The sequence below is a fragment of the Ornithorhynchus anatinus genome, chromosome 2, assembly GCF_004115215.2.
Source record: "Ornithorhynchus anatinus isolate Pmale09 chromosome 2, mOrnAna1.pri.v4, whole genome shotgun sequence".
In the NCBI taxonomy this organism is placed as follows: Eukaryota; Metazoa; Chordata; class Mammalia; order Monotremata; family Ornithorhynchidae; genus Ornithorhynchus; species Ornithorhynchus anatinus.
In genome coordinates this window covers 140860225-140881953 of record NC_041729.1, presented here as the reverse complement: position 1 = coordinate 140881953, position 21729 = coordinate 140860225, and the positions used below count along the sequence as shown (strand labels likewise).

The 21729-nt window shown below is 50.7% G+C and overlaps 1 protein-coding gene and 1 non-coding gene across 2 annotated transcripts in view; both read left to right on the top strand.

The window, feature by feature from the left end:
* LOC100085552 (cGMP-dependent 3',5'-cyclic phosphodiesterase) overlaps positions 1-21729 on the top strand; it is a 139410-nt gene that overhangs the window by 66210 nt on the left and 51471 nt on the right. The window contains exon 3 of the mRNA XM_029056895.2: positions 20317-20406. Coding sequence (XP_028912728.1) covers positions 20317-20406 — 90 coding nt within the window. The remainder of the gene's footprint in view (positions 1-20316; positions 20407-21729) is intronic.
* Positions 9132-9218, top strand: MIR139 (microRNA mir-139). The gene has a single exon (NR_034683.1). It is a non-coding gene; the product is annotated as a microRNA mir-139 (primary transcript).

Here is a 21729-nt window from a genome sequence, read left to right as displayed (position 1 = left end):
CTGCAGTACACAAATCTGTGTCAGACACACAGTCAGGATGACTTCAAGGAACTTAGTGGGCTCAGAGGTGAGGCAGCAAAGAGGAGGTGCCCAGGACCAAGCAACTGCACTGACCAAGGTCTGGCATAGACACTTCCAGGAAAAGTGGAAGCCAGTTGTGGGGGAGCTGGGAATCAATAATCAATCAATCCATCTATGGTATTTATTGAGCACTTACTATGTGCAGAGCACTGTACTAAGCGCTTGGGAGAATGCAATACAACAGAATTGGCAGACAGGTTCCCAGCCCACAATAAAGATACAGTCTAGAGGGGAAGAGAGACATTGATATAAATAAATGAAATTAATAAATTTTATTTATTCAAATAAATAAATGAATTATGGATATGTACACAAGGGCTGTGGTTTGTACATAAGTGCTGAGGGATGGGGAATGGAGAGAGGGTGAGCTTGGGGTTAACGTCATTCAGTTTGGTGGGTCGCCGGTTCTGAAAGACAGAGTACAGGTAGACATAAAGAAGAACTTCCTGACTGTCAGGTTAATGAGGAGCTAAAACAGTGGCTGGGGGAAACAGTGGAATCTCCAATCCTGGGAATCTTTTCAAAAAGGAAGAAACAGCAACTGTTCTGGATGACTTAACCAAGCGGCCCTCAGTTAATCAATCAATGAACAGTGTATCCCGATTGCCCACTGCCTGCAGAGCCCTGGGCCGAGCTCTCGGGGAGGGATTGAGAGAGGGGAAGAGACAGAGATCCTGTTCTCGAGGAGCTGGAAGTCTGAAGAGGACGGACACACACACACACCTCCTCTCTGCCCCCGCCACCCCACTGTTTCCGGGGAAAGGGGAAAGCTGGTGGGCACAGTGGGGCTGGAGCCCGGTGCAAAGTCCATCCAGAAGGCTGGGGGTCTGGACTCGGGGACCTTCAAAGCCTCTTCCCAGCCCTTCCTTTCCCTGGTAGAGGCAGCAGCAGCAGGATGGCACTGTGAGCCCGTCTCCTGAGAACGTTCAGTCGCAAACTGCCGGAGCAACTTCCGTTTCCCTGAACCTGTCTATCTGGCATTGGCCTGATCTGGAGCACTGGGTCTAGGTGGCCGGTCCTGAGGGAGTGGTAGGGTGGAGAGGGAAGGAGAAAGAGCAGAACAGAACCAGGGAGAGGAGAGGGCAAGGGAACGGAGAGGTTAAGGCAGGGGAGAGGAGAGGAAAAGACAGAATAGTGAAGAGGAAAGGGCAAGCCAAGGGAGAGGAGAGGACAGGGAAGGGGAGAGGGGAGGCAGTGCAGTAGAGAGGGGAAGGCTCTGCAGGCTGGCAGCTGGGTTCCTTTGCAGCCTGGGGAGGCAAGGGCCACTGCCCTGGGGAAAGGGTTGGTGCCGGGCTACAAGGGTGGGCCCAGGGCCCGGGGGCTTCCATAGGCAGGGAAAAGAGCTGAGGTCTGTGCGGAAGGGGCAGAAGATGGGGCCTTGGAAAACCAGGCTGCAGGGAGGAGGAGGGCTGGGGGAAGAGCAGGGGCTGGGGAGGGAAATACGGAATCAGTGGCCCAGGGGGACTGGGGTAACTGGGCTCCGAGCTTCTCCACCTCCACTAGGACCCCATCCAGGTGGGTGAGATGCGAAGATCATCAGCAGGTGTGCTTGTGTTCATTTATATATCATTTACATGCCATTTGTGGGCTCCAGCATTCCTTCCTTCATTCATTCAATTGTATTTATTGAGTGCTTACTGTGTGCAAAGCACTTTAGTAAGTGCTTGGTGGGGGGGTACAATATAACAGTAAACTGACACATTCCCTGATCACAAGGAGCTTACAGTCTGAAGAGGGAGACAACCACTAATATAAATAAATAAATTACAGATTCGTATATGAGTGCTATGAAAGGGAGCAAGTCAGGGCAATGCAGAAAGGAGAGGGAAAAGAAGAAAGGAGGGCTTAGTCAGGGAAGGATTGAACTCTATTTACAAAGCACTTTTAATTTAAAATGAGAATCATCCTATGGCCCATCCCATTTCCCACTCTGTGAACCTATTTCCCCCTCCAAACCCCTACGCACGCACGCACGCACACACACACACACGGAGCCAGATCAGGCTGGGGGCTCCTGAGTCCCCTTCCCCCTTCCCCTGACCCCTGAGAGCCCTGCTCAAGTCCAAAGCCAGATTCATGAACCGTGACTACTTGAGTGTGTATGATTGTTATCCCAACCCTTCCCTGCCCAATCCCTCATCCCTGGCTCCACACCTGATGGGAAGTTACGCCCTTCCAAGTGGACACAACACAAGCACACAATGAAAACACATAATGCAAACCAACATTCACCCAAACCCACATTCAAGCTTGCACAGGCACCCTAGTGGACCCTCAAGCCCACATTCCTGCAGCATACACTCAACCAACCCATACTCCCCCAAGACACACTCACGCCAGCCCGTGCCCACCCTTACACAAGACCATCCCCCCTTAGTGCACACTCAAGCTCACAGGCTGAAACGTGTAAGATTGACCCGTTTTGATGCTGAACTTGGATTTGTTTAGGCCAGCTGCCTGATTTCCCTTTGGCCTGCTGCCTGGTTTCCCTTTGACTCGCTGCCTGGTTTCCCTTTGGCTCTCTGCCTGATTTCTTTTCAGTCTCTGGCACGTGGGCACGAGTCTCTTTGGCTGGGCTCTGGTCAGGAGAGAGTGAGAACAGAATGGGAAATTCAGGCCCTGTTTGCTTTCTCCTCCTCAGCCTTGCTCCAGGGGACTCTGAGTTTCAGGGCCAGAGGTGTGGGACTGGGGAATGGGGTGGAGGGGTGGGGGTGGGGGAGAGGGCCCAGTGTGTCCTGAGCTGTGACAGGAAATCCTTGGAGGGAACAGCTCAGCGCCCTGCCACAGTCTGTCCTGGGCCAATCCACAGGAACAACAGGAAGAGCCCTTGACACCAGGGTCAGCCTGGGGGAGGGGAGAAGGTGGGGGACTGAGGAGGGGAGACAGAGAAGAGATTGAGCCAGCAGCCATGCTACTGGTGTGCTTATGTGCATGTGTGATCATCTGCTTCTGTGCTTGTGATTGTGTGCATGTTTCAGGGAGTGGGTGGAGGTCTGGATACAAATTAAGGTGTATGAGTGTGTGTGCTTATAGGCATTTGTTTTGATGTGTGTCAAAGTCATGAGTGAGTACATATTGAGAATGGGTCATCGAATGCAGTGTGTTTGTGTGTGTTTGTGTGTTTGTGGATCTGCTTGTGTCTGTGGGAGTGTTTCAGGTTGTGGCTGGAGGTCTGGGTGCAAATTAGGGTGTAAGTGAGTGCTTTTAGCCCTGTTTTGGGGTGTATCAAAATTAAGAGTATGTATTGAGAATCGGTCACTGAATGCATGTGTGAGGGTTTGTGTGTGTGTGTGTATGTCCCCTTGTGTGCTTGTGTTTGTGTGCAGTTTCAGAGTGCCGCTGAGGGGTTCCAGGTGCAAATCAAGGTGTATGAGTGTGTTTTTAGGCCTTCGTTTGGTTTTGTCAAAGTTATGAGTGATCATGTACTGAGAATGGGTCCTTGAATGTGAGAGAGAGAGTGTGTGTGTGTGACTGTGGTGTTAGAGTAGTGTCGGGGGATCTGTTGGACAACTTATACAAATGCAATGGAAAATACATGTGTCAAAGTGCATGATTCTGGGCTCGCAGCTCTAAGTGGAGAAAGTGTATACATAAGTGTGTTCAGGGGATGTGTGTGCCCACAAGGTGCATGACTATACACAAGTGCAGGGGACATATGCTGATATGAGGTGTGCCTGTGTTTGTGTGTGTGTGTGTGTGTGTGTGGGTGTGCGGGCACACGTGGGTCACCTTGGCTCCAAGTCCAGCTGATCTCTGTCCCAGCTCTCTCCCAGCCCCATGGCCACTCTCTTGGATCACAGGGGCAGAAGTCGCCCAGCAGCTTCCTGCCTGGGGAGACCCTGACGGCCAAGGCCCCCATCCAGAGCCTAGCTGCACCCACGCCCATGCCCACACCTGGAGAGGAGTGGCCGGGACCCCTCCCCACTGGAGAGCAGTGCTGAGCCCAGGGGGCACGGGGTCACCCAGAGCCATGGCCCTGCCTCTGACCAGCTCTAGCCTAATGGCTCAGACTACCTTGGGGTGGGGGATGGGGACTGATTGCTCTGCTGGGCAGGGCCAGAGTCATGGGGGCAGTGGGCTCCCAGCAGCCTCTCTCTCAGTCTCTGTCTGTCATCTCTCTATCTTTCTCTCTAGGTCTCAGTCTCCCTGCTGTGCTCTGCAGGTAATTGGAGACTGGGACCTCTCCATCCCACTTCTGCTACTTGATTAGATTAGTCCCACTGCAATCTTCCAGGGAGAGACAAGTTCATTTGTTTAATGGCTGATTGTGGGATTCTGACCTAATCTGGCTGAGGGGTGGGTATGTGGGGGAGGGAGGGGGTCAGCCAGTGAGGGGGGCGGGTTACTGGGCCGACGGTCCCTCGGTCATGGCCCTGCCCTTTCTCAGCTCCAAGAAAAGCTGGATCTATTGGAGTGGTTCCTGTTGGGGGGCAGGCAGATGAATGGGGCTGAGGGGTCTGGAGGAAGGAGGGAGTCTGGTGGGGAAGGGTAAGGAGGGAGATCTGGAAAGGAGGGAGGATTTGGGTCGGGGAGAACCTGGGGGTCCACTTTGTCCTGGAGGAGGGGTTGGCAAGGGATGAACCAACCAGGACCAGGCACAGAAGGGGAGGCAGCACCAGGCAGTGAAAGGGAGCAAGATCAGGCAGAGAGGCGGGGGCAGGACCAGTCAGAGAAGCGGGGGCAGGACCAGTCAGAGAAGCGGGGGCAGGACCAGTCAGAGAAGTGGGGGCAGAGAAGGGAGATGCCAGGAAGAAGGCTGTTTGTAAGGGCTGTCCATTGTGGTTTTGGAGACTGACCCAAGACCCACTGACCCTAGACCTAAGACCCAAGGCCGCTGGAGAGAGAAGTCATTCAGCACCCTGAAGGCAGAAGGATAGGCAGGATGACCTCTCCCAGACCAGCTGGGAGTCCCAGGTCAGGCCTAGGTAAGGATGGGGGCAAAGCTTTTCCTGTGAGCAGGCAGCCAGTACAGCTAAGAACTCTAGTGATCTTGGCTTTGCTTCCCCGATGCCATGGTGAGAATCCATGCATCTGTCTGTCCATCACTCCCTTCTTCCTTCCATTCGTCCCTCCACCCCTCCACACCTGGTTTCTGGGGGAATGAATGCAGGATGGACCCAGCCAGCTGCTGGGAAGCCCCCGAACCTGATTCATTCATTCATTCATTCATTCATTCATTCATTCATTCAATAGTATTTATTGAGCCCTTACTATGTGCAGAGCACTGTACTAAGCGCTTGGAATGGACAAATCGGTAACAGATAGAGACAGTCCCTGCCCTTTGACGGGCTTACAGTCTTATCGGGGGAGACAGACAGACAAGAACAATGGCAATAAATAGAATCAAGGCAATAAATAGAATCAAGATAATCAAGAATCAAGATAAACCAAAGAGAAGAAGGAGGGAGGGAGGCAGGAAGGGTATCCCGACTCTGCCACTTGTCAGCTGTGTGACTGTGGGCAAGTCACTTAACTTCTCTGTGCCTCAGTTACCTCATCTGTAAAATGGGGATTAACTGTGAGCCTCACGTGGGACAACCTGATTACCTGTATCTACCCCAGTACTTAGAACAGTGCTCTGCACATAGTAAGTGCTTAACAAATACCAACATTATTATTATTATTAAATCTGGTCTGGCTTCCTAGAGGAGATTAGTGGAAATGGTATGTATTAAATACTTATTATGTGAGTTAGAACATGGGCCCAGGAGTCAAAAGGAATTGGATTCTAGTCCCAGCTCTGCCACTTGTCTGCTGTGTGACCTTGGGCAAGTCACTTAACTTCTCTGTGCCTCAATTACCTCATCTGGAAAATGGGGATTAAGACTATGAGTCCCATTTGGGACATGGACTGGATTTGCTTGTATCTACCCCAGCACATAGTACAGTGTTTGGCACATAGTAAGCACTTTACAAATACCACAATTATTATTATTATTATTAGTGTGCAGTACTAAGGGCTGGGAAATAAGACAAAGATGGGATTAGTTTCTAAAGAGCCGGTCATTATCTTCACTGGAAAGCCTGGCTCTGCTCACATTCCCCGCTATGCCTGGCCTTCCCCTTCACCTGTGCCGTCCCCATCACCTGTGCCGTCCCCATCTCCTGTGCCGTCCCCATCCCTATCCCGCCCTGTTTCACCTCCCCCATCCTCCCCTCCCCAACCAGCCCCGCCACTCCCCCTTTCCCTCTCCCTCCTTGCTTCCCTCCCTTTTCCTCCTCCTCCTTTCTTCTCCTCCTCCTCCTTTCTCCTCCTCCTTTCCCTTCCTCTTCCTGCTTCTTCTCTTCTTCTTCCTCCTCCTCCTCCTTTCTCCTCTTCCTCTTTTCTCCTGCTGCTCCTTCCCTCTTCCTCCTCCTCCTTTTCTGCCTTCCTTCTTCCTCCTTCTCCTTTCTTCTCCTCCTCCTCCTTTCTCTTCTTCCTCCTGCTGCTTCTCTTCCTCCTCCTGCTCTTTCTCTTCCTCCTCCTCCTTCCCTTCCTCCTCCTTCCCTCGTCCTTCTCCTCCTCTTCCACCTTCCTTCCCCCTCCTTCTCCCCGGTCTGCCCCTCGGCCGTCGAAGACACTCCCAGCTGGCCGGATCTCCGCAGGATGTTGGTGTTTGCTCTGGGACGCCGCCGGCTCCACCAAAGACAAACAGCGGCCTAGGCCAGGCGGGCGGCGGGTGGCGAGCGGCGAGTGGCAGGCGTGGGGCCGGGCCCCTCGAGCAAACACGGGCTGTGGAGCGAGTCGACCAGGTTTATGGGTCAGAGGCTGGGGAGGCGGCGGCTCAGAAAGATGGGAAGTCCGGGAGACCGAACAGAGGTGGAGGCAGAGGCGGACAGACAGGAGGTGGAAGGGAAGAGGCAGAGGCAGAGAGAGCAGGACCCCTCCCCAATCCAGGGAAGCCACTTCTGATGGGGAGAGGTGGAGGACGGGGTCTCCTGCTTTGACGTCCTGCTCCCTCCTTGCCCAGGCAGCAGGAGTGACACGGGAGTCGCTATGACTTGCGAGAGGGGTTAGCAGAAAGGTGGAGAGAGAGGAACAGACTGATTTGGAGTCTTTAAGCATTCAGTGGTTCAGAGAAGCAGCATGGCCTAGCTGAAAGAGCTGGGGTCCGGGAGTCAAATAGTTCCACCATTTGTCTGCTGTGTGACCTTAGGCAAGTCACTTTTCCTCTCAGTGCCTCAGTTTCTTCACCTGTAAAATGGGGATTAAATCTCTGTTCCCCTCCTACTTAGTCTGTGAGTCTCATGTAGGACAGGAACTGCATTCAACCTAATTATCTTGAGCACTGAACAAATATTATTGCCATTGTTATTATTGTTGTAGACTGTGGATGTGGAGTGTCTTTGGGTCTGTCCATCCTGCTCCCCTCTAGGGTCTTGGGGCTCTCTGAGGGTAGATATCACGTCCATCTTTTTGCACGTGTGGGACCCCTAGAAGCTCTGTTCCCCATTGCTTCCGTGAAAATATCTCCCTCTGTCCACCCCTCAACCAGAGCCCTTCCTCACCATCCTCCCCCTCTCCCATCTCACACCCCAGGAAAGTCGGGGAAGCTTCCATCCATGGCTCGGGGGGTAGCAAGACCTAGAGAGGGTGAGCCACTTCCCTCTGGTCATCCAGCAGGTCTGAGTCAGAGCCAGGACCCTCTGCCTACTAGGCCCTGCCCTGATGTTGATAATGAAGAGTTGGAAGGGAGGTGGATGGGGGAAGAGGGAAGAGGTGCAGGTTGTGAAACCAAATAGCATTCTCTCCAACTGTCCTACCCTCCCCCAGCCTTGGTTTATGAAAAAAAAACCCAAACCCCTGAACTACTCTAGCTCAATGCATCCTTGGGGATCATCTCATCCATTCCCCTGCCGCCAGCCAGGCTGATTCCTTGCCCTTTTGAGATGAGGCATCCCACAAGGAATCCTCAAGAGGTGACATCAAATGTCTGGGTGAAGGAAGGCCCCAGGTCCCCATGGACTCCCCACTCCCAACTCACCTTTCTATTCTCCTACTACTGCTCAGTCTGCACATTCCACTCCTCTAATGCCAACCTACTTACTGTACCTCGATTTTGTTTATCTCACTGCCAAACTCTCACATCCTGTCTCTGACCTGGAACATCCTCCCTCTTCATATCCAACGGACAATTACTCTCAACACCTTTAAAGCCTTACTGAAGACCTCCAAGAGGCCTTCCCTGACTAAGCCTTCATTTTCTTTTCTCCTATTCCCTATTGCATCTCCTTTTATTCACCATCCCCCAGCTCCTCATCACTTTTGTACATATCTGCAATTTACTTATTTACATAAATGTTGATCTCCCCCTCTGGATTGTAAACTTCTTGTGGGCAGGGAATGTGTCTCTTATATTTTTATATTGTACTCTCCCAAGGGCTTAGTACAGTGCTCCGCACATGTAAGTGTTCATTAAATTTGATTGATTGGTTGATTGATATTGATTGATTGATTGATTGAAGGCTTTGGCTGGGGGCTGGGAGCAGACTTGGCTCCACCTGCTTTCACCATCTCTGCCACTTCAGACATTTCATGCTCAAGTGGCTCAGCGTGGCTCCAGGTTGCCATAGTGGCTGAGTGCTGGGCATGAAGGGCAGGTTGGGCACAGTTATGCTGCTAGGGCATCATCAGAACCTAGTGCCATGGAGACCCTCTGGGTCCTCACTAACTCTGATCTGCAGATCAGAGATTTCTTCCTTCATCTCCCCTTGTCCTCCCCTCCTCCTGTCTCTGTCAACCCCCTTCTCGGTATTTACCCCCTCACTGTCTCCCCAGCTTTCTTCTCTGGCCCCTCTGCTGCCTGGATCTGAGGGTAGGAGGACATCAGGGACTTGCAGGGGGCTGGAGTGAGATAAAGAGGGTGGGATGGGTGAGCCAGGCCGAATGACTCTGGAAGAGCAAAAGGCTGGGGAACAAGGCATGGGGAATGAGGAGCTGGATGTGTATATGTGTGTGCAGTGGGGGGTGAGGCAGGGTATATGTGCATGGGTGTGTGTGCATGCATATATGGAATGGATGGGACGTATAGGGAGGGGGAGTAGGGGCAGGGACCGGATCAGGCTGTCGGGGGGCCCGGGTGTAGTCTACAGTGCATGTGTCTCCAGGGACACTAGACAGCTGGAGACACAGCTCTGTTGGATACAACCGAAGCCACTGGCTTCAGGAGAAGGGTGGACTGGGGCGGCAGGGAGATCGATGTCGATTAAAACTGGGATTCATCAGGTGGGGACTCCTTGCAACTTAGGTTACCTCAACTACCCTCCAGTCTTCCAGCACGGGGAAGTCACGCGTCTGTGTCTCTGTGGCCTGTGCTCATGGGATCTGATGTGACTGCTGCTTCTTGCTGGTGCTGTTTTAGGAGTGCGTGGATGTGCGTGTGTGTGCATGTGTGGGGGAGTGTGTGTGTGTGTTCCCTGTCTCTCCATCAGACTTTCAGCTCCTTCGGCACAGAGACCATGACACCTCCTCCCTTTTTCTCTCTCCCCCGCAGCCCGGTACATCGTGTGTCTTTTCTGATTTCTGCGAATCGATTGGGAGGGGAAGACAGGAGAGACACAGAGGTCAGCTAAGAGCCACAGGGACTGACAGACGGACAGGACAACCAAGTAGAAGTGATGTGCAGGGAAGGGAGATGGTTACAGGCAGTTATCACAGCGGGAAAAGAGAGGAGCTAATTATGGAAGAACGTTTCCTTTGGGTGGCAGTCTTGTGTCATGAGGTATGGGAGGGGGAGACGGGGGCAGGGAAGGATGGGGTGAAGAGGAGAGCAAGCAGTTGAGGTGTTTTTGTGTGTGTTTGTGTGTGGCAGGGGTGGGGTGGGAGGGAAAACTGTACAGGCCTTGATGTAAATGGGTTGCCCACTCTTCCCTGTTGGGCCTGTTTGGTGTTTCAGGGCCAGGGCTGGGGGTACATTGATAAGCAATCAATCAGTGGATTTACTGAGTGCTTACCATGTGCAGAGCACTGTGCTAAGGGTCTGGGAAAGTACAATACTATAGAGTTGGTAGAAACAATTCCTGCCCACATGGAGCTGACAGTCTACAGGGGACTGGGCCCTTCTAATGATATCAGTCAGTCTATCATATTTATTGAGTGCTTACTGTGTGCAGAACGCCGTACAGAGTACACTATGACAATATGACAGACACAGTCCCTGTTCACAGTGCATTTCCAGGCTAGATATGTAAATATCTTCTGGACTCCTTTCTCTGAGAGGGCATTTGGCAGTGGGCTGCCAGGGCTAAGTGGTGTGGGAGGGAGGGGCTCAGCTCTAGAGGGCTCCACTGGTTCCCTTCATAACTTGTCATCCAAGACAACTTTCTCACCTCTCCAGGCAGAGGGGCAAACTCTGTGAGGACAGTGAGGTCGACAACCCACCGCAGATTTGGGAGCTTAACTCCCACCCTTTCTCATCACGGCTCTCTGGGATGCAACCTGAGAGTTTCCAGTCAGGGCTGAATGACCCAAAATGGTAGCTTTATGTACTGTTGACTCTTAGGAGGCTGTCCCCTCTCAGGCTTTGTCTCCCCTCAAATCTCTGCTCTTTCCCCTCTCTCAAGGCACTCAAGGCCCCATCTGAGACTGCCACTAGCCCCCAGGACTGATGAGAGTCAGCAGGCAGGGTGGGGGTCCTGGAACTGAGACAGAGGGAGGTGCTGAGCTCACAGGGGTCGTTAGGACTCTGTGACCCCATTCTTAGAATTTGCAGGAGCAGCACCATGGCCTAGTGGATAGAGCATGAACTTGGCACTCAGATGGATTAGTCCTAGCTCTTCTATTTTCCTGCTGTGTGACACTGGGCAAGTCACATTACTTCTCTGTGCCTCGGTTCCCTCATCTATAAAATAAGGATTAAGATTGTGAGCCCCATGTGGGACATGGACTGTATCCAACCTGATTAGCTTGCACTTACCTCAGTGCTTAATACAGTGGCTGGCACATAGTAAGCCCTTAACAAATACCACAGAAATTTAAAAAAAAATTATGGCTTTTTCACATTTTTGTTGATTTCTCTTCCAGCTGTGTTTCCTGTGGTTAAAGCTGACTTCACATGTTTCATTTCCTTTTCCTTCTGAGGCTTTCGCTCAAAATCTTAGTAATGTGGTCACTAGGGTCCTGTCCTAGTCCCATTCCTTGCAATCAAACAATCAATCAAGCAATAATAATAATTGTGGCATTTGTTAAGCATTTACTATGTACCAGGCACTGTACTAAACGCTGAGGTGGTTACAAGCAAATTGGGTTGGACAAAGTCCCTGTCCCACTTGGGGCTCACAGTCTCAATCCCCATTTTACAGATGAGGTAACTGAGGCCCAGTGACTTGCCCAAGGTCGCACAGCAGATAAATGGCCGAGCTGGGATTAGATCATATTTATTGAATGCTTACTATGTGCAGAGCACCGTACTAAGCACTTGGGAAAGTACAATATAACAGAATTGATAGAGACATCCCCTGCCCACAAAGAGCTAGAGGGGTTAGGGTTAGGGTAAGGAACAGGAGGGAGCCTAGAATTCCATGGGTCTGTGCGTATCCACGTGAGTGCCTGGGCCCTTGTGTGAGCCTGTGTGTGTCTCTGGGACTTGGGCTCTCTCTATTTCTGGTGGCTGTGGCGATGATATGATTTCTGCTGGTCACCAGGCAGAATTCCAGTCTAATCCGGTTAGGAACAGCAGCTGCCTCACCCACCATGCTGGGACCTGAATTCGCCCGTCAATAGGGGAGGCCTGTGGGAGATGGTCAGTTGGCTGAGTTATCCAAGTGGATGTGGGGCGGGTGTGTGTGTGTGGGGGGGGGTGTACTGTTCCAGAAAGGAAGATGAGACCGGGGAGATGGAGGGTGTGAGATGTCAACTGATGCCTTTCCCTCCTTTCTCTCTCACAAAGGAGTGGACTCTTCCATTGGAAGAGAATCAATCAATTAATCACCCTCACTAAGCACTTACCGTATGTAGAACTCTGTGCTAAGCACTAGGGAGCCTACAATAGAGTTGGTAGAGTTGGTGGCCTGGGTGTAACCAACACCCAGACAGTGTTGCCCAGAGCTGAGATCTGTCCGTGGTCTTGATCTATCAAGCCCAATCAATCAATCAATCAATCAATAACATTTATGAAGACCCTTCTATTTGCAGAGTACTGTACTAATTGTTTGGGACACTACAAAAGAGTTAGAAGGCATGATCCCTACCCTCAAGGAGCTTACAACTAGGGTAGGGAAGTGGCATCAGTAGACACTTAAATTAAAACACTTAATCCCTCAGCTAAACCCTCTTTTCCCCTTTCCCTCTGCTCCTCCCCCTCTCTCTTCCCCTCCCTTCAGCACTGTACTCGTCCGCTCAACTGTATATATTTTCATTACCCTATTTATTTTGTTAGTGAGACGTACATCACCTTGATTCTATTATTTTGTTAATGAGATATACATCACCTTGATTCTATTTATTTGCTATTGTTTTAATGAGATGTTCATCCCCTTGATTCTATTTATTGCTATTGTTTTTGTCTGTCTATCTCCCCCGATTAGACTGTAAGCCCTTCAAAGGGCAGGGACTGTCTCTGTTATCGATTTGTACATTCCAAGCGCTTAGTACAGTGCTCTGCACATAGTAAGCGCTCAATAAATACTAATGAATGAATGAATGAATAAATTACATAAAGGAGGAAGTAAATGTAGGAGAGAGTAGATGAGGAAATAGAGAAGCAGCATGGCTTAATGGAAAGAGTCTGGGCCTGCGAATCAGGAGATGTGGATTCTAAACTTTGATCTGCCATACACCTTCCATGCCTCTATTTCCTCATCTGTACAAATAGGGATGAAACTCTCTCATCCTTAGACCGTGAGCCTCATGTGGGATAGGGACTGTGATTCACTTATATTGTATCTATCCGAAAGCTTAGCAACAGTGCTTGGCACATAGTAAGTGCTTAACAAATACCATTATTGTTATTATTATGATTAAATAATGGAGTTTTTATGATACGTATGTAAAGGTTATCAGGATTGTGGTCATTTAGAAGCACAGGTGATGCACAGGAACTGAAGTGGCAGTTGTGGGGATAAAAAGTGGAGAGACAGAGAGATTAGCTGGAGAAAGCCTTTTGGAGGAAATGCGATTCCAGAAGAGCTTTGAAAGTGGGGAGATTTGCGGTCTGATGTGAAGGAGGAGAGAACTTCAGGAGAAGGGAGGGCGTGAACAAGAGATTGATGGTGAGAAAGAGGACAGCGAGCACAGTGAGTAGGTTGGCTGGAGAGGGATGAAAATTGTGAGCGGGGATGGAGTGGGAGAAAAGAAAGGGTAAGTGGAGGAGGGAGAGATGATTGAGTGCCTTAAAGTCTGCAGTCAGGAGTTTCTGTTTTAAGCGAAGAGGAATGGGTAACCCTTGGAGGCTTTTGAGGACGGGGGAGAAATGGGCAGTATGCTCAGTCAATCAGTAGTATTTATTGAACACTTACTCCGTGCTGAGGTGAGCAGTGTATTAAGAGTTTGAAAAATGATCTGGGCAGCAGAGTGAGATATAGAATGGAGAAGGGAGAGGCTGGAGTCAGGGAGGTCAGCGAAAAGGCTGAGGCAATAGTCATCTGGTTATGACGAGATGTCTGGACTAATGTGGTGACTGTTTGGATGGAGAGAAAGGGATGGATTCTGGAAATGTTGTGGAGGAGAATAGACAGGATTTGGAGACAGACTGAAGGATAGCGGTTGAAAGAGAGGAGTTTTAGTTTTAGACACGTTGAACCTGAGATGCCAGCAGGGCATCCATATAGAGCTGTCCTGGTGACAGGAGGAAATGCAAGATGGCAGAGAATCAATCAATTAATCAATGGTATTTATTAAGCACTTAGAGAAGACTAGTGAATAGTGCATGGGCCTAGAAGTCAGAAGGACCTGGATTCTAATCCCGGGTGTTCTACTTACCTATGTGATCTTGGGCATGCCACTTATAACTTATCTGTGCCTCAGTTACCTCATCTGTAAAATGGGGATAAGAGCATGAGCCCCATGTGGGTCAGGGACTGTGTCCAATCTGTTCATGGGTTCGAATCCCGGCTCTGCCACTTGTCAGCTGTGTGACTGTGGGCAAGTCACTTCACTTCTCTGTGCCTCAGTTCCCTCATCTGTAAAATGGAGATTAACTGTGAGCCTCACGTGGGACAACCTGATGACCCTGTATCTACCCCAGCGCTTAGAACAGCGCTCTGCACATAGTAAGTGCTTAAGAAATACCAACATTATTATTATTATTATTGTTAACTTGTATCTATCCCAGTGTTTATAACAGTGCTTGGCATATAGTAGGCACTTAACAAGTACCATAATTATTACAGCGACTGAATCCAATCCAATGTATTTGTATTTATCACGGTGGTTAGTACCATGTCTGACACATAGTAAGTGCTTAACCAATATCACAATTTATTTTTATTATTCATTCATTCAATCATATTTATTGAGTGCTTACTGTGTGCAGAGCACTGTACTAAGTGCTTGGAAAGTACAATTCGGCAACAGAGACAATCCCCACCAAACAACAGGCATTTATGAATGCAGAGCACTGTACTAAGCGCTCGGGAGAGTACAATATAACAGAATTGGTAGACACGTTCCTTGCCCACAACAAGCTTGCAGGGAGTGAGTGCAAATTGAGAAAAAAGGACATGGGTTTTGGAGGAAAAAGGAATAGGGGTGGGGTGGGTGGGGTCCTGCTTTCTGCTGTCTCTCTCTCCCTCCCTACCCACTGGGAGAGTAAAACACTGAGGTGTCATCCAGCCTTCAGTTCTCTGCTCAGTCTCTCCAACCTTGCCAGATTCTTGGGTGCCCTCATACTCCTTTTAAGGCTCCAGAAGACCCAGGTCATTAATCTGGTCCCAGCCTAGCGCTGAGGTATTCGTGGTATTTGTTAAGCATTGACTATGTCCCAATCACTGTTCTAAGCTCTGGTGTAGATACAAGTTAATCAAATCCCATATGGGGCTCACAGTTTAAGTAGGAAGGTGACGGGTATTGAATCTCCATTTTGCAGATAAGGGAACTGAGGCAAGGAGAAGTTAGTAGATTTGCCCAAGTTCCCACAGCAGGTATGTGGTGGAGCTGAGATTAGAGTACAAGTCCTTTGACTCCCAGAGCTTGGCTGTACCCTGTCCTCCCCCCCTCCCCTCCTCTCCCCCCCCACCAGAGTTGGTCTTCTCCCCACACAGCAAGAACGGCAGTGATGGTGATGCCAGGAGCACAGACTCCAGATGGGAAGGAGGAGGAGAGATGGTGCCGTGGGCTCGAGCAGAGATTCCTGGAAGTGTAGAGAATGCTGGGAGGAGTCTGGGGCCTAAATCCCTCTACAGTTTTGAAGTAACCTTAGCAGGTGGGGAGTCCCACATGGGAGCTGTCAGAATCAGGGTCCCTAACGCCCCTGCCTTTTTAAATGTTATATGTTAAGCGCTTATTATATGCCAGACACTGTATTCGTTCAATGATTCATTCAATCGGTTATATTGAGCGCTTACTGTGTGCAGAGCACTGCACTGGGCGCTTGGGAGAGTAAAGTATAACAAATAATAATAATAATTTTGGTATTCGTAAAGCGATTACTAGGTACCAGTCACTGTATTAAGCGCTGGGGTAGATACAAGCAAATCGGGTTGGATACTGTCCCACGTGGGGCTCACAGCCTCAATCCCCATTTTACAGACGAGTTAACTGAGGCACAGAGAAGTGAAGTGACTTGCCCAAGGTCACACAGCAGACAAGTGGAGAAGTCGGGATTAGAACCCAGGTCCTCTGACTCCAGGCTTGTTCTCTTTCCACTAGGCCACACTGCTTCTGATGCGGAAGGCTGTGTCACCTCTCAGTATAAAGTGATGGCATCTGTTAAGCGCTTACTATGTGCAAAGCACTGTTCTAAGCGCTGGGTAGGATACAAAGTGATCAGGTTGTCCCACTTGGGGCTCACAGTCAATCCCCATTTTACAGATGGGGTAACTGAGGCACAAAGAAGTGAAGTGACTTGCCCAAAGTCAAACAGCTGACAAGTGGCTGAGCCGGGATTTGAACCCATGACCTCTGACTCCCCACTGAGCCACGCTGCTTCTCGTTATGTCCGCGTGGGTGCACAGAGAGAGACAGAGACAGAGACACAGAGAACAAACTAGAGACAGAAGCAAGAGATAGAGGCATTCAATGACAGATGAAGAGATGAGTAAAGAAAGTCTGAAGAAAGTTAGAGACAGAGAGGCAGAGACAGAGATGCAGGGAGAGAGAGAGAGATGCAGGGAGAGAGACCGAGTGGGAGGCAGAAGCGGCCAGGAGGCATTCAAAGACAGATGAAGAGATTAGAAGAGAAAGCCTGAAGAAAGTCAGAGATAGAGCAGCAGAGAGAGAGACAAGGAGAGAAACAGAGATGCAGGGAGAGAGACTGAGAGACTGAGTGGGAGGCAGAAGGCAGCCAGGACGGCGAGGGGTAGGGAGAGGACGTGCTGTCCTTTGAGTCGGAGACAATGACGTTGATTACCGACATCCTTTCTCCACGTGCCGATCTCCCGCTGTCGGGCCGTTAAATTCGCTGGATGCAGCTCCCTCTTGTGTTTTGGCTTCAGTCTCTTGGTAGCAGACTCTTCCCCGAAACTTTGCCCATTCCTCACAGTCGCCATCCACAGGGACCTCTCTCCCTCCGGGTCCACCGCCTCCACCCTACTCCTGCCCCCGGGCAAAGGGAGTCACCGTTGGGATCTCCTGGGCCCCGGGCTCGGCCCGGCCGGACTCGGCCATGGGTCAGGGCGCTGCTCCAGGAGGAATTCATTCATTCAGTAGTATTTATTGAGCGCTTACTATGTCGGTAACGGATAGAGACAGTCCCTGCCCTTTGACGGGCTTGCAGTCTAATCGGGGGAGACAGATAGACAAGAACAATAGCAATAAATAGAATCAAAGTGATGTACATCTCATTAACAAAATAAATAGGGTAATGAAAATATATTCCGTTGAGCGGATGAGTACAGTGCTGAGGGGAGGGGAAGGGAGAGGGGGAAGAGAAGAGGGAAAGGGGGGAAAAGAGGGCTTAGCTGAGGAGAGGTGAAGGGGGGGTAGAGGGGGAGCAGAGGAGAAAGGGGAGCTCAGTCTGGAAAGGCCTCTTGGAGGAGGTGAGCTTTAAGTAGGGTTTTGAAGAGAGGAAGAGAATTAGTAGTTTGGAATTGGGTTTGGATGTGTTCAGCTGGCTCACGGTTTTCCAGGGCGTGGTTGGTGGCGGGGGGAGAGGGTGCTGGGAAATGGAAATCCACAGATAATCCCAAACCACCCTGGAGTTAGTGTCCCCCTGCCCGCAATCTTCTGCTGAAGCAATGGTGTGCTACTGGAGTTTCCCGAGGGGTTGCCGGGGGAAATGGCCAGTTTGCTGAGGCCAGCCCCCGCCCCCTGCACCAGGGCCAGGGATCCAATCTGTACCCCTCCCCTGCCCACCCAAGGGCTGTTCATTTACGACTATCTGAATGGATGGAGGGGAAAAGGGAGGCAGGTGATCAGACGGGAAGGGCTGGTTGCACCCCAGCTGGGGTCCTAGAGGGCAGGGATCGCATTTACTAACTCCCTTGTATTGTACTCCCCCAAGCGCTTAGTACACTGCTCTGCACACATTAAACGCTCAAGAAATACCATAGGTTGATTAGTTGGATGTCAGATGGACAGGCGACAGTGGGTGTGGGGGCCTAGGCCTAGTCAGAGATGTGGGCTGAGGTTGCCACTGTAGGGGAGCAGGTCGGGGGGAGACTTGTCCGTCACTGCACGGTTTTTAGGAAGCTCCTACAGACTATTCACTGAGTAGATAATCCATTTGAAAATTGGCCAGCCCGCTGGAGAGAGAAGGCGAAGTCCTGTGGCTAAACCATAGCATGTAGTCTGGATCGCTTGCAGGTTAATACATCCGGGCAGGCTAGGGGAGGGGGCCACCGGAGTCCGAGCCAATAGACCTAAATCTTCCCCCCACCAGCCCCGTGGCTCTGAATGACCCGTCCCTACCTCTGCCGAGTTGGAAGACAAAGCTTAGGGTCCCTGTTTAGCCTGGAGCTGGCCCTGTTGCATCCTCTTGTTCTTTCATTCATTCAGTCATATTTAGTGAGTGCTTACAACATGTAAAACACTGTACTTAGTGCTTGGGAGAGTACAATATAGCAATTAACGGACGCATTCCCTGTCCACAATGAGCTTACAGCTAGAGAAGGAGACAGATACTAATATGAATAAATAAATAAAATTTCAGCTATGTTTATAAGTCCTCTCTAGGTCCTTCCATGCCCCTGCATCCACCCAACCCCCCAGCAGCTAGCTTCTTATCGATTCCCTGCTCTGCTCAGTCCCTTTTCCCCACCCCCCAGCCCTGACACTAAAGGTGTGTCCCGGTCCACGTTGGGGACAGCTGGCTTTGCTGTTATCTGGGGGCATTTAGAGCAGCGTAGAGGAGCGGGGGTGGAAGGAGGGAGAGGGGCCAAGGGACGCTGAGGGCTTGCAGGATGGATGGAGGTGTGGACAAGTCGCCCGTCCTTAGGCAAAGCAACAGTAAGGTGGGTTTGGTCCAGTAGCCTCAGCAGTTGCCACTGACAGCGGCCAGTCAGCCTGATGAGTCTTGGGCTCCGTCCCTGCAAAGTCCTTGGGATCCTGGCCAAAGACACCTTGGACCAGTTTCTTTGGGCACTTGCCTATTTGTTCCTGGTTTATTCTATCTTGTCTGGTTCCTGTCCTTTGAACTGAGGTGTATACACCGATTTGTGTCTTCCTCATTGGCTTGTAACATCCTCAAGGGCAGGGAAAGTTGAATGTTTACTTCTACAAATACTAATAATTGTGATATTTGTTAAGCACTTTATTATTTTTATCATTATTGTATTTGTTAAGTGCTTACTATGTGCTGAGCCCTGTACCGAGTGCTGCAGTAGATACAAGATCATCAGGTCAGGTACTGTCTCCGACTCACAAAGGCCTCACCTCCAAAGAGGAGGGTTAGTGAGAAGAGTTAGAATTAGAACCCAGGTTCCCTGGCTCCCGGGCCCGTGCTCTAGGGCATTTTCCCAACTGGCTAATACGTTGTTCTGCACCCAGCAGGCTCCCAGTAGTCCACTCCGTGTGTCCCCCTCTTACAGTCATGCTTCAGCTTCACGTGGACTATTCTAATAATGATTTTGCCTTGCTGCCGCATAATCAAAGTCCACTCGGAACTCTGGCTCTCTTTCTGATGAACTGACACCAAAACTGTTCTGGTGTTCAGATTCATTTCAGACTCAGACTTGTAAGCTCGTTGTGGGCAGGGATTTTGTCTACCAGCTCTGTTGTATTGTACTCTCCCAAGCGCTTAATACAGTGCACTGCACTCAGTACTCAGTGACTATGACTGATTGATTGATTGATTGATTGATACAGCCGTGGCAGCAGAACTGGAGTCTGCTGGGCACAGACCTGGGAGCCAGGAAAGTCCAGTTCTAGAACAGGCTCCTCCACTTGCCTGATCGGGAAGCCACTTCACTTCTCTGTGCCTCAGTTTTCTCATCTACAAACTGAGGTTTCGATGCCTGTTCTCCTTCCTACTTGGACTGTGAGCCCCGTGTGAGACAAGGAATGTTTCCAAACTGATTATCTCCTATCTACTCCAATGCTCACTTAGTATAGTGGTTGGCCCATAGTATGTGCTTAATAAATACCACAACAATTATTATTATTTCCATCCCTAAAAAACCCCTACAACCTCCTTGATGTTGAGCCAGTCCTGCTTTGGATGGTTGGGCAGAGGTGCTTTGTTCCCCTTCTCTCCTACCAGCTGGGGAGATAGGAGAAGCCTTCCATTTCAACTTTAAATTTTTTCCTAGATTCTCATCTTCCTTCAGGGCAGACGCTCTCTCCCCGTGTGCTCCCTTAGGTCCTGGGTTTCTGATATGCCCAGTACATGCTCTCTTCCCCATGTGTTCTCTCCGACCCTGGGTCTCTGACTCTGCCCAATTGGACCTCTCAGGCTGGTCACGGGGCAGAAGGGCACTCTGACCCGAGTCACAGCTCCTTTCTCAGAACCACAGAAAGTTCCCATTCAGGGACCCACTGCCCCCGTGGGATGTCAACAGTTTTGAGGAAAAAACACTTAACTAGGGTACCAGTCCCATGTTGGGGTCCTGGGGTGCTGAGCACCTGTTTGCATGGGACTAGGAGGTGCAGACAGGTTCCCCTCTAGTGCTTGGGACCCTTTAGACAACCGTCCCTAATGAGGCTTTGCTGTCTGTCCTTCACAGGATGCGCTCCTGACCCTGGGCTCCGTCATTGATGTCGCCGGCCTGAGGGACGTCATCAAGGATGCTGTGTCGGCTGTGCTCCCCAAAGTGGTAAGTAGCAGCTGTGGGTCCTCGTCTCATCATGAGGGGTCTCTAGTGCTGTCTCCCCCCACCTCCTCCCCTGCCCAGAGGCCTGCCCCAGAGATGGGAAGGAGTCTGAAATAGCCCAGACCTGTAGCAGCTTCAGAGGGAGGGAAGCACCCTGGTGGAGTCAGAAGCCACCACGTTTCCACTCTGTAAGCCCACTCCTCCCCTCCAGAAAGCCCCCATGCTGGCCTCAGACCCCCAGCCCCAAAACACTCTTGGTCCATGGCAAGTCAAGTTTGAGGAATAAGGAGGGCACATCGAGTGCAGGGCACTGGGCCAGACCTTGTGTGGAATAACGAAGGAGAAGAGAATGAGACCCGGCTCTGCCCTGCCATACCCCAAAAAGCTCGTTAAAGCAAGGAGCCTGGGTCAGGGTGGTTTCTTGAAGGCAGATCCTTAGTGAAACAATACTGCAAACACGAAGTGTAACTCCCCTCCCCCTTCCCCAGAGATCAGGGCTCAGTGTCTGTGGGTGTGATGGATGGAGATCCTGAGGCCCAGAGAGGGAAACGACTCTCTCAAGGTCACGCAGTGTGTCAGGGTGGAGCTGGGATGAGGACCCAGGAGTCCTACCCCCTTCCCCCAGATGCCAGGAGGGGCCTCAGTTAAGCTATCCTGCGAAGATTTATATGGGTCCCAACCCCTACTACTCCCCACCCTGCCCCCCTTCTTCTTCACCCCTACTGGGGCAGCATTGCTCTTAGAAAGAGCTTCGGTGGAAGTGAATCAGGGAAGCAGCATGGCATAGAGGAAAGAGCACGGGCTTAGGAGTCAGAGTATGTGGGTTCTAATCCCACCTCTGCCACCTGCCTGCTGTATGACTTTGGGCAAGCTACTTAACTGCTCTGTGCCTCAGTTACCTCATCGGTAAAATGGGGTTAAAGACTGAGCCCCACATGGGACAACCTGATTACCTTGTATCTACCTCAGAGCTTAGAACAGTGCTTGGCGCATAGTAAGCACTTAACAAATGCCATCATTATTATTATTTATTACTATTATTAATGGTGCTGGCAGCTGGATCACATCTGATCTGGGGCTGTTTGCTGGAAAGATTCTGACAGATTCTGAAAGAGTGGAGTCCAGGCGGGAGGAAGTGAGAGCCTTCTCTGTCCCCTACTTCTGAGACACCCACTTTCCCCCGGCACCATGTCCCAGGAAGACACAGGGCCTAGCTCCAGTGTCCTCCCTTCCCCCCGCTGACCCTGGTCGGTGATGTTGACTGGTCTTGGGGTGGAGGGGAAGCGGCTCAGACTCAGACACCGGCCAATGAGGAAGAAGAAATCT